Source organism: Mchenga conophoros, linkage group LG5 (genome assembly GCF_057382185.1).
Source record: "Mchenga conophoros isolate Kocher_MC1m ecotype Shallow Benthic linkage group LG5, M_conophoros_male_GT1.1, whole genome shotgun sequence".
NCBI lineage: Eukaryota > Metazoa > Chordata > Actinopteri > Cichliformes > Cichlidae > Mchenga > Mchenga conophoros.
Window position 1 is genome coordinate 32,213,424 of NC_140530.1, and position 11,421 is coordinate 32,224,844.

The 11,421-nt window shown below is 39.2% G+C and overlaps 1 protein-coding gene across 1 annotated transcript; it reads left to right on the top strand.

Moving 5' to 3' along the window:
* The first annotated feature begins 1,510 nt into the window (after positions 1-1,510).
* Positions 1,511-10,824, top strand: spdef (SAM pointed domain containing ets transcription factor). Its single transcript, XM_085275629.1, has 6 exons — positions 1,511-1,854; positions 6,972-7,424; positions 8,123-8,320; positions 8,515-8,562; positions 8,834-8,968; positions 9,778-10,824. Exons 2-6 carry the CDS (start codon positions 6,980-6,982, stop codon positions 9,954-9,956), a joined length of 1,005 nt encoding a protein of 334 aa, XP_085131755.1. The 5' UTR covers positions 1,511-1,854; positions 6,972-6,979; the 3' UTR covers positions 9,957-10,824.
* Positions 10,825-11,421: the final 597 nt, after the last annotated feature.

Genomic DNA, 11,421 nt, shown 5'->3' on the forward strand with positions numbered 1-11,421 from the left:
AGTCTGAGTTAGACAAATGCGTAAGCCAGAATTATTTTACTATTCAATATCTCCCTTTTTGCAGCTCAGTGGAGAAACACAAGCAAACACTAACTGTAGGTAATATTAAATTTCATTCTGCTGAAGCATCATATTACTTCAGTGGATGCCTGTGCAAATATTCTTAACACAGAAAAGAGTCTATGGTTTCTCTTGGGGTTCTTACACGGAAATCCTTTTAGAAGCAAAATGAAATATTACACCAGCTTTGTATGTGAGCACACCGGAACGCTAACATGTTAACATCAAACTGTGACTTTAATGGTATATACAAACATTATTATCTTAAGTGTTTAGTAATTAATGTTTTTGTTTAAACAGCATCTCCTTCCATGTTCTTGAGTAGACAGTGATGGAAATACGCAGATTAGTGGTTTACGTTAAAGTGACACACATTTAAAATCTCACTTAATTCGTGGTGACTAACATATTAGATTAAAAATGTTCTTACAGCATAACCAATAACAGCAGTGCTGTAGAAAACAATGAGTCATTAAGTATGGCATTATTAGATTTTTGAGAAGAAGCAGCTGTTTATTATCATCCATACTGGGGACAGGGGTTTGCTAATATACTTTATATCAAAGATCGGCATAGCTACCATGTTCTGCAAAGTCTGGTTTTGAAACCTAGAGCCCAGTATTTTTCCTCTCATTGTCACTGCTGTTTAAAACTAGATGTCACAAGTGAGGCGTGAATCTGCATGGTGCACTTATGTTGGCGACTTATCACTTACCTCCAACTCTAACTTCCTTGTGATGACAATCAGGACTACAATGTACAAAATGAACAGCATGTTGTTTTCAGTCAGCCTTTGAGCTTGCATTCAGGAAAGTGCTCATTAAAGTCATGGGTAACAGAAGCCAATGACTGTTTATATTTATAGACTTCACTACAAATGGACATGTTTTGAAGCTACATTTATCATTTAAATTCTGTGAGTTTGAGGGATAAATTTGATCTGTTACATCCACTTTTTTTTAGCACTATGTGAGAAGTTACTACTCACAGCTCAGAGATCAATAATAATATGTTTCCTATTTTTAACATAAACGGCATAAAAATGGTACGTTTGTAATTATAGTCTTCAAATGGTAGTGAAGTAAAAAGTAGGAGTACAAACAAAAACCAGCAACACATGGAAACGTGATAAGAAAAGTATTCCTAACTAAAATTTTGTATTTGGCTACATAATCACTTACTTTAAACAGCAATTTTTATTTATTTAATCTGATCGCTTTGAATTCTCTCTCACCTAAACACTAAGGTTGGCTTGCAGTGTTTGAGGAGGTCTGAGCTAATCAGCAAAGACACACACACACACACACACACGCACACACACACACACAGAGAGAGAGAGAGAGAGAGGGAGAGCGAGAGAGAGAGAGAGAGTTGTCTGCATAAGTAAACATGGCTGCCTTATAAATATAAATTGCAGTCAATGGAGGTGGAATTCCTTTGCACTCACTCACCCAGCCACTAGTCCTCTTGGCTTCACTTTGAACACACCCGTAGCAGGTGCTTCCACTTGAACTAAGTGTGCAGTTGTGTTTTAGTCTGTGACTTTCAGGTTAAGTATAATTCTGCCAAAACCAAAAACCAACCAACCAAACAAACAAAAAAGCCTGAGAAGATTTGAGGAGACCTGGGTTTGGGGCTCAGTGACAGTCACCAGCAAGAAGCCGACTGAAGGTTGCCCGCTGCCTGTTGCGCCTCACCTTCAGGCAGCAACCGGCCACTGGCTGGAAACAACACTGCATCTGCCAGCATCCAGTCAAGTCATTGACTCAAGAACATCAGAGCATCATTGCTGGGGTAAGACGTTGCTCTCTGTTAAACAGGGTCTTGGATGTTTCTGTAGCACAATCTTATTATAGGCCCATTATTTATAGGACATAAGCTGTATATCTGAGATATATATGTGTGTGTGTCTATAGTTTTCTTAGTAGTCTTGAACAGGTCGTGTAACCTAATTAGTGAAGTCCAGAGATTTTGACTCTGTTAAAAAGCAACAGTTATTAAAGGGAAAGGTTTAATTATTAAATACATTCCCTGTTCATAATATGAAAGTTAAGAGTAAAAATATTAAAAAGAAACATTCAAACATTCCTGAACCAACTGCAGGTTAGATTAAGCAAATAAATAAATACCCAGTCAAATATAAAAGGAAAAAAGAGACTGAGACCTGTTCTTCTTCTTTATAAATCTCATGCAAATCTGAAAGTTTCCATTCAGAAAGGAAATATGCAAAATGTGGTCAGATAAAATGCTGTTGTCAGTTAGATGCCATAAACCACAGCAATAGACTGACTTTGAAACAAACACAAAAAACCCAACAGATTTCTTTCTGCTGTCACTGCGGGATGAGACGGGGGATTTCACTGTGGTTTTACTCAAAGGTGGAAATCAAATACGACTGCAACTACCTGAGACAGAAAGAAGAGAAATTCCAAAGAGGAATAACAGAAGGATTGTCTGCTCTGTTTCTTCCAAGGGTACAGGTGCATTTATATTCCTTTTCATGCCAAGCTAATCGATTATTTCTCAGAGGCCTTGTGACCTTGTTAGTATAGAAGTGTATGAAATTATTTTTGTCTCTGTTTAAAGCCACAGTTTAAATGTAGAATCTATATAAATCTTAACATCTCTTTTTAATTCATGGCACAGATAACAAGATAGCACAGATAATCACACGTAATAACATTGTACAAACAGTGGGGTAAGAAAAACAGAAAAGACCTTTCTATTCCCCCCCAAAATTTGCTATTCTCCCTTTATCAAAATATATAAACCACATCTCCTGATAATTTCATGCAATACTTGGTTACTTGATTCAGGAGGTTTGGTGTGAAATACTGGGGCAGGTTTTTACACAATCAAATAGTAGTTCTTTCCTGGTTGTCGGACCAGGTCTGAAGTCAAAAGTGTTTTTAAAGCTTTGAAACAGATATCATATCATATAAACACAGAAATAATGGCACACAATTTCATAGCTTTGCAATCAGTACACGTGAAAGGTAACAGTGATGATTGTGTAAAGAGTGAACAAACCCTAGCTCCTTTTTCACTTCCATTGAGGAGGGTGAGACTTGACTTCTCATGAACAATCTGCTGCCTCTGATCGCTCGGGAGACTGAAAATGATCCGGGATTCTCTTCTAAAGAAGCACGCTGACAGTTTGCTGACAGCTATTTCAGATTTGCAATAAGTTTCAAACCCACACAAGTTTAAAAATTACATTAAATAAACAAAAAGTAAAAGATTCATGTTTCCATGAACTGGTCATATGCAAATATGAACTAGTTGCATCTAGTTGCATCTAGAAAAAACAAGTTGATGGTTCAACCAAATCCTCTACATATGCCCTGTTATACATAGAGATTTGTTCCTTGTTCCTTCTTACATGTTTTTCTCTTCAGTGGCTTCACAGCCCATTTCCCTCAGACTTGCAGGATTTCAGTTATGTTGGGTCAAGTGCGAAATTGTCCGATAGATTCTGTATTTTTTTCTTTGTTTGTTTTGTTTTTAATTTTTATTTCTAGCATTTAAAGGTTAACCAGAGTGCCTGTTTGCCAGTGTGTGCTATGATCTGATAAAGTTATGAGTTGTGAATTGTGTCTCAAATAACATATATCATCACACTTTGTAAGGCAGCTGATGAAAAGGGTCATCCTTGTGTTTAAAATTTAAAAAACTGTTGTTTTTTTTGCTTGTTTGGGTTTTTTTTTTTCTTTCTTTAATCTTGTGATGATTTACAATTTAAACCCAGCGCTCAAGAAAACGCCCGAGGCCACGTAACGGCTGCCCTTATATCTGTCTTTGCTAGAACAGTGACAGGTTTATTTTTTTATCCCATTTTCAAGTTTTCCAATCTTTAGGTCCAACCCCAATTAAATGAGGTTTATTACCAGCATAATTAGCTCTAAGTAGACTCTTTGTCAAGATTAATTTAGACCAACATCAAAGCCATTTTCCTTTGATATTGGCTTAATGCCTGCACACCTGACTAACAGCAGATATGAATCACCATACATCCCCTCGCAGTGTTGGTGGTTGGAAAAATTTGTTAAAAACAGAGTTTAATGGGATCAGTATTATAAGGCAATGTAAGTACAAGCACGCGAAATAAACCTTTATTGCATTTCATAAAATAAGCACATAAACTGAAGCTAATTTATAACGTGAACAGAGCACCTGCACATGTCACTGCTGCAATAAAAAATCCCCTAAGGGAGCAATCTGCAGATCTAAATCTCCTCTTCCAACCAGCAGGCGTTTCTTTCAGAGCAACAGTCATATTAAGTAAGAAGAAGATGAAATTCCTTCCGTTTTTCTCTGAACAATGACTTCATGAGCAGGACCAAATTTCCCATGAGGAACAGGGGAAAAAAAAAAAAAGGGGGGGGGGGGGTGTCACATGGCAAACAGTCACTCTTGGCTGTATACGCTTCTTAATACCAGACTGAAACGCTACCAGCATAACACTCAGTGTGTTTTGATTATGCCTTGATAGATGGCATCAGATCTAATCGCTGACCTTTTCTCTTTTTTTTGTGCTTGAATGGATTCATCCAAGTTAAACAAGACCGGACATTTAGAGTTGTTTTAATCACTACTCATTAACTATAAATTAAACACTTACCTGTCTTCTTTCACAAAACTGTTCAACAATGCTGAATTGGCTCGCAGGTTAATATTTAGCTAGATTGGCTCCACTGGTTTGGAAATTTCACCACTTTCATTTTAGGAAAAGAATTTTTCCACATAAAAATAGGGCAATTTGGATAAAAAAAACAAAAATCTCTTTGCGCAGCTATAACCATACAAAACTTAAGACAGTGATACAAACTTCACCTCACATAATCATCGTATTTATGTTAAATAAGACCAAGCAGGTGGAAAAAATATGGTTCCCAGGGAGGGCGCCAGCATGGATGGAGTCCCATTCCTTCTGATTCCAAGGCTGACTTTGCTGAGTAAATGGAGCAAACTAATGCTCCTGAAATGAATATCAGCGTCTTGACCAAACTCATTTAGAGATCAGTCAGGGCCTTAATCCCTCTCTGCGGGGATGGGTGTTTGTGTCTTTCTCTGGTGTCCCCGCTTCCTTTTGGAAGAAGGTAATATGGCTAAATTTGCTTTGCTAATGGGCTTAGCGCAAGCTGTTACAGAGCAGAGTTGACACACAGCAGCAGGCTTGGATACCAGTGGCTTTTAATCTGACAGACTGATGGAGTAAAAGGCATTGTGGGTGATATTTACGAGAAGTTTAGAGATAAAAGGAAGACTGTGGAGGCTATTTATCAATGGCATGCTGAGGTCCAAGAGCTAGAAGGGGGTTTTGTTTTCTTTTTGCAGTTGAAATTTCATTTAGTTGTGTTTGGCAATAGTGGAAATACAGTTTTAGCTTGTTCAGATTTTACATTTCTTTTTAGGTGAATATAGCCACGCAATCCAGGTTTTCCTATTGCAGGCTGATGCGCCTGACCTCAATAGGAGACCTGTTAATACAGCAGCTTCAGGTAGTGTGTAATCTGAAATCCCACATAACAGACAATAATTCTCCACTGAGTTGGTTTATTTTGATAATGGAAGGAGAGAATAGTTTCTGAGCTCGTATTGTGTGTGTGTGGTGATAAAATGACGACAGGTTAAACTGGGAAAACCTTACACGGAACAACAAAAATCTATTTAAAATAAGAGAACTGATAATGCCAAGTAAAAGCATTTTAACAAGAACAAGAGCAGGAAAAAATCAAAGGTACAAACAGCATAAACAACAAAACAGATAAGACCATGGTCAGTGCAGCACGGCTGAGAAATTCACGTTTGTTAAAGCTTTGCAAACTAATGGATTCTTTTTCTTTCGAGAGCTCTCATGTCTTTGTGGTTTATTTCAAAGTTACCCTTATTGTTGGTTTTGACTCGGTGGATGCCATATATCACTTTTGCAAATTTTACGAGACTTTAATTGTTTGCACTTTGACAATTTACATGGTGACTCTCCCTGAACATGTACTCTGTGGGAGTTTACTTCCTTTACTGTGGCATCAGCCACAGCTGCTGATAACCTGCTGCTATGTCCTCCCATTTACCAGCTGTGGCAGGTAAGCATTATGGGTGTCATAATCAAGATTACACTTGTGCTACAGCTTACAAACCTTCATAGGTGTACACTTTTAAAGGCCACCTCCTATTAAAGGGCTGTTTTCATAAAGCCTGCTCTTCATAAAACAGACATTTTGGCTGGGCAGATTTTATGCACGCTCTTCTCTCCACATTATCTAACTTCGATTTGATTAAAATCTCCAGCTGACAGTGGAGACAGAGGGCTGCAGAGACGGCACCTTGAAAGCCCGGGCAGACAGCAGAGCTGTTTCGGGTCTCAATACAAGTCACCTACCCCCATGAAACGAATCATTCTGGGCCAGTGACCCTCAAATAAGACTCAGTCAGATCCATTTTGCCCCACGCCTGTCAGCGCTGTGTGTGTTTTAACTGTTTTGAGGGTCAGTATCTCCATTAGACTTATAGAGCTTCTTATAGAGCCTACACCAGCACAGTCTAACCTCGGTTCTCTGCACATTCATGCACAACTCTGATGGAGATCATTGCAAAACTAAAGCAGCTGTCATTTTAGTATCTTGAGAAACAAAGGAGAGGAACTGTTTGAAAAGGTAACCATGACTTAAATCGTGATTTTTTTTTGCATATTTTTTTGATTAAATTACTTAAAATGAACTAATGTCTGCTGCAGATTTAAGTGGCATGCACACCTGTTACCATGGGCTTATGTGACAGAGAGATCTTTCAGATTTTATGCTGCGCCAAATAGTTACAAACTTTTAAATCACGTCTCACTTCATTTGCAGTTCACAGGATAGAAGTTTAATGTGGCTTTTTGTGTTTCTTTTTCTCTCTCTCTCTCTCAGGACCAGTTATGTCAAACCCAGTGGGCAGCGTACCAGAAACCACATCGTATGGGTCTCGGATTGGGATGACAGAGGACTCCCTCTCCATCCTGGAGCAAAGCAGAGGGTGCGAAGACCCCTGGGAGATGGGGGAAACCAAACCAAATGTGGAAGCCCTGGAGCGGGGCATGCCAGGCGTCTACCTCTCCTGCTTTGACATGCTCCTCACAGAAGAAGCTACTTGGCTGGTGAAAGTTTCAGAGGCCTCTTCAGCACTGGCTTTACCCATGAACCGCGTAGAACCCCGGGAGGAACCAGAGCAGTGCCCGGTCATTGATAGCCAGGAACAGGGGATCTCTCCTGGCCTGGAGGGGCAGGAGGAGGAGCGATCCCTGGAGCAGGTGCAGAGCATGGTTGTGGGAGAAGTACTGAAGGACATTGAAACAGCCTGCAAACTGCTCAACATCACCCCAGGTAGGCTGCTTTCCAGCACACCTGCAGCTGTGGCGAGTGTATTACAGCGTATAGCTGACAAAGAAACTGACCTTAAACAAAACATATTTCATCTCCCCCAAAATGCTGAAGTGTTTCTCTGTATTTGCAAATATAGAAGTATTGATTCAGATACTTAAGCTACTGGATCTTACTCGCAAAATCAACACATATTTGTGTGGACACAAGATGACAGAACTCCTAAATCATATCCTTACTGACGCAAAGCTGTGTTTGCCTGCTCCAGGATCTGTTTAATCCTGACCTTTGCAAAGGTACTCCTGGATTGTAATAGTGATGGTTCTTGCCTGCCAGTAGACGTGTACACAGTCTTAAGGGCGAGGCCTCTCCTGCTCATAAAGCAAACAGAGGAAGCGTTTTTCATGTATTGTATGGCTTCTAGCTGTTATAAACCTATGCAATCCCCAATCGTCTGTTCTACTGATTAAAACTGTTGTGGCATAAAAGCTTGATTATCTTGTGGTTTCAGCAGATTTATTATGAGTCAAAGGCAAACAAAATACAGACAGGGTAAAGGTGAAAACAATATTGATATATAAATGACTTATCTTGATCCATATGACATTAGTGTCACTAAAGAAATGGTCCAAGATAAGGTCATTTATTGCATTGGCAGCTGGAAGTTTTCTCACTGATTTCATATCTATTTCCGCCTGCAGATCCGATAGAGTGGAACACTGGGAATGTCCAGAAGTGGCTGCTCTGGACTGAACATCTCTACAGATTGCCCCATGCGGGAAAGGCCTTCCAGGAGCTGACGGGAAAGGATCTGTGCGCCATGAGCGAGGAGGAGTTTCACCAGCGTTCCCCGCAGTGTGGAGACACGCTGCACGCACACCTGGACATATGGAAGTCAGGTAATATTTATTTAACACGTTCAACATGTGCAACCTGCTGCACCCCCTGTGATGATTTTATTATCGGATATTTGGCTGCTGTGAACTTTTGAGCGGGTGCAAATTTTATTACTGCGTTCATGTGTGTTTGGGTGGGATTATTTGAAGTTCTAGCCTTTTCTTAGCTTGAACTTCTGCATCTGTTTACTTTCCAGCTGCATGGATGAAAGAGCGGTTTTCCATTGGAGACACTAAAACTACAGGTAAGATTCTTATGTTTGCATTAGCTGTCATGCAAGTTGCATTCACACAAAAAAATCCAACGCACAGTATAATTTTAACACTGTATTTTACATAGACGCCAATAACTATATGCTGCAGAATTTCAGTGAAAAATCAGGCTTTTGCATTGTGTATTTTCAGTGTCCTGATTAAAGGGCTCCTTGATCTTTTGGTCCCTCACGGTACAGAGCTTTTTCATTGAAACAATGCACAATGACCCTAAGGACTGAATGGTTTTGTTTTGCTGTGCAGGCAGTGAGGAGCTTTGGTCTGAGGCAGATTCATCTTGCTCAGGTCAACCTATTCATCTGTGGCAGTTTCTCAGAGAGCTCCTGCTCAAACCCCACAACTATGGACGTTGCATTCGCTGGCTCAATAAAGAAAAGGGTACTTTCATTTTCATTTCAGTTATTCTTTATTTGCTCTATTTAGTCCTTGAGCACATGAATAAAACTTAATTTACCTGGTGTTTTTAAATAAAAGCAGAAGAATGTGTATGACATTGTGCTATTACAATTTAATTGATTTCTTCTTTTATTCTTCAGCTTAAAACAAAATGTATTTTTTTTACATTTCAATTTTTGTCGCAACTGCTTTTATCTCTTATTAGTTCATCTACTGTTTTATGGGCTCATCATACTGCTTTGAAGCTCCAAAATCATGACACATTAATTTTAAAAAATCAAAAAACAAACAGGAAATTTTGAATGAGAGTAAAGTTTTTCAATAAATTTGCATTATTACAATTTAAAAGTAATAATTGTAGGACAACACTATATAAAGGGGCCATGTGTATGCAAAATTAGTAAATAGAACAAATATAGTTATTTCATTCACTGTTCTTATTTTAAGGCAGATTTAAATCAGAACCTAAGAGTGTGCGCGCCTCCCTCCTTTTTTTCACACCCTGTAGTGCAATGGTACAAATTGGTACAAACACTACACAATAAAAATCAGCCACACACAATAAGAATACACCGTTAAAACGTATTTAAAGTGAAACCGCAATGGAATGAATGCCGGATGTATGTCAGGGTTTCGCTTATTGGGTTTGTTAATTCCTGAAAGGCAAAAAGCATGCCAAATGAAATATGAGTCCAAGTGGCGGACTTTTTATGTGTGCACATAAAGTGTAATCATCCACTGTTTTGCACGTGTTGTGTTGTGTGGTAATAACTGCTTTTGATTCCCACCAGGTATTTTCAAAATCGAAGACTCTGCTCACGTGGCGAGACTGTGGGGACAACGAAAGAATCGACCTGCAATGAACTACGACAAGCTGAGCCGTTCCATACGTCAGTACTACAAGAAAGGCATCATCCGCAAGCCCGACGTGTCTCAGAGACTGGTCTACCAGTTTGTTCACCCAGTATGAGACTGCAAGCAAAGTGGGAGGAGAAGACAGAGGATGATGAGATGGGAACTCGGAAAATTACAAAGACAAATTGTGTCACCATGCACCTGAACACCTAATTCCTGAGACGAAAAGGTGACATGGAACATGTGCACTGAATTACCCCGATGGTACACACCTGACTGCCAACACTGAAGTAACAGCTGGCAGCTGCTGCAGTCTTATCTGTGCAAAGCCAGCCAGGAAGAGACAAAAACAGTGTAGCTGTTGAGGCTTTTTCCTGCTGCAAAATTAAAAAGAGAACAGAATAAAAAAACAAAGACAAAGCAAAACAGAAAAACAGTACATGAACTGCCTTATTATTTGCATGATCTGCCTGTTTATGTTTCCCTATTGTGATTTCCAAATATCTTGAGCTCAAATCAAAGCATTCCAACTGATGGCTCTTCGGTAAAAGCGTCTACAGCTGCACTGGCTTTGTCTGAACAGGAAACTCTTCTTATCTCATCTTGAAGCACCTGAGAAATGGACTTCCTCTTTTTAGGAATTGCCTCAAATCCTGCTGTGGAAGTGTAATAGGGACCCTTGTATATATGTTTGTTTTCTAATGTATAACTTCTGAAGTGTGATGCATTCCTCTTCGAATACCTTTATATAGTTTACCCTGCCTGGTCCATTTACACAGCCGTATACTGCAATTAATGCTGTGAGTCTTTGAAACCCAAAGTTTTCAAAATTTAATAAACCAAAAAGACTTGAAATGAATAATCATATACAAATGGAGACAAAATATGCAATAAAAATAAAGTTTTACCTGAGAATTGACGTGACATGTTGCACAAATTCATCATTCCTGGAATATGAAATGATTTTTTTCAGTCATTGCACTAGTTGGCAACTTGAAACACGGGATAAATTATTAAAACTCTTTTTTTTCTCCATTCTGTTTTATTAGTTGTTTATGCAACTTTGGATGGCAGAGGGCTGGAGCTCCCAGCTGTCATAGGATCAGAGAACACCCTGGACAGGTTGCCAGTCTGTCACCAACTAGTCATACTCATTCACACCTGCAGCCAAGTTAGGATCACCAGTTAACTCAGTAGTATATCCTCAAACACAGAGCCTCTTTAGCTGAGACCTAGACTAGCAGGGCAAAAATATGAAGTGAAAAATAAGCTGAATGAACATTTTGCTGGTTCTATTATGATAACCCATGATGCACTTTTAATAAGTTGGGTTTTTTTTACTTATAAAGTTAGGCAAGTACAGGGCGAACATGCAAATGAAACACAGAGAGGTCCCAGGCAACCACTAGAAACCGCTGCGAGTCACGGGTTAACTTTTGTTTTTAAATGCTCAATTGTCAAACGATGTCACGATCTCAGTGTCAACTTACTGCTGCACCTGTTAAACAATCAAAAAAGTCAAGATAAAAAATAATTCAACTGCACCATGACAACAAAACTGTAGGTAAACTTTTGAAATG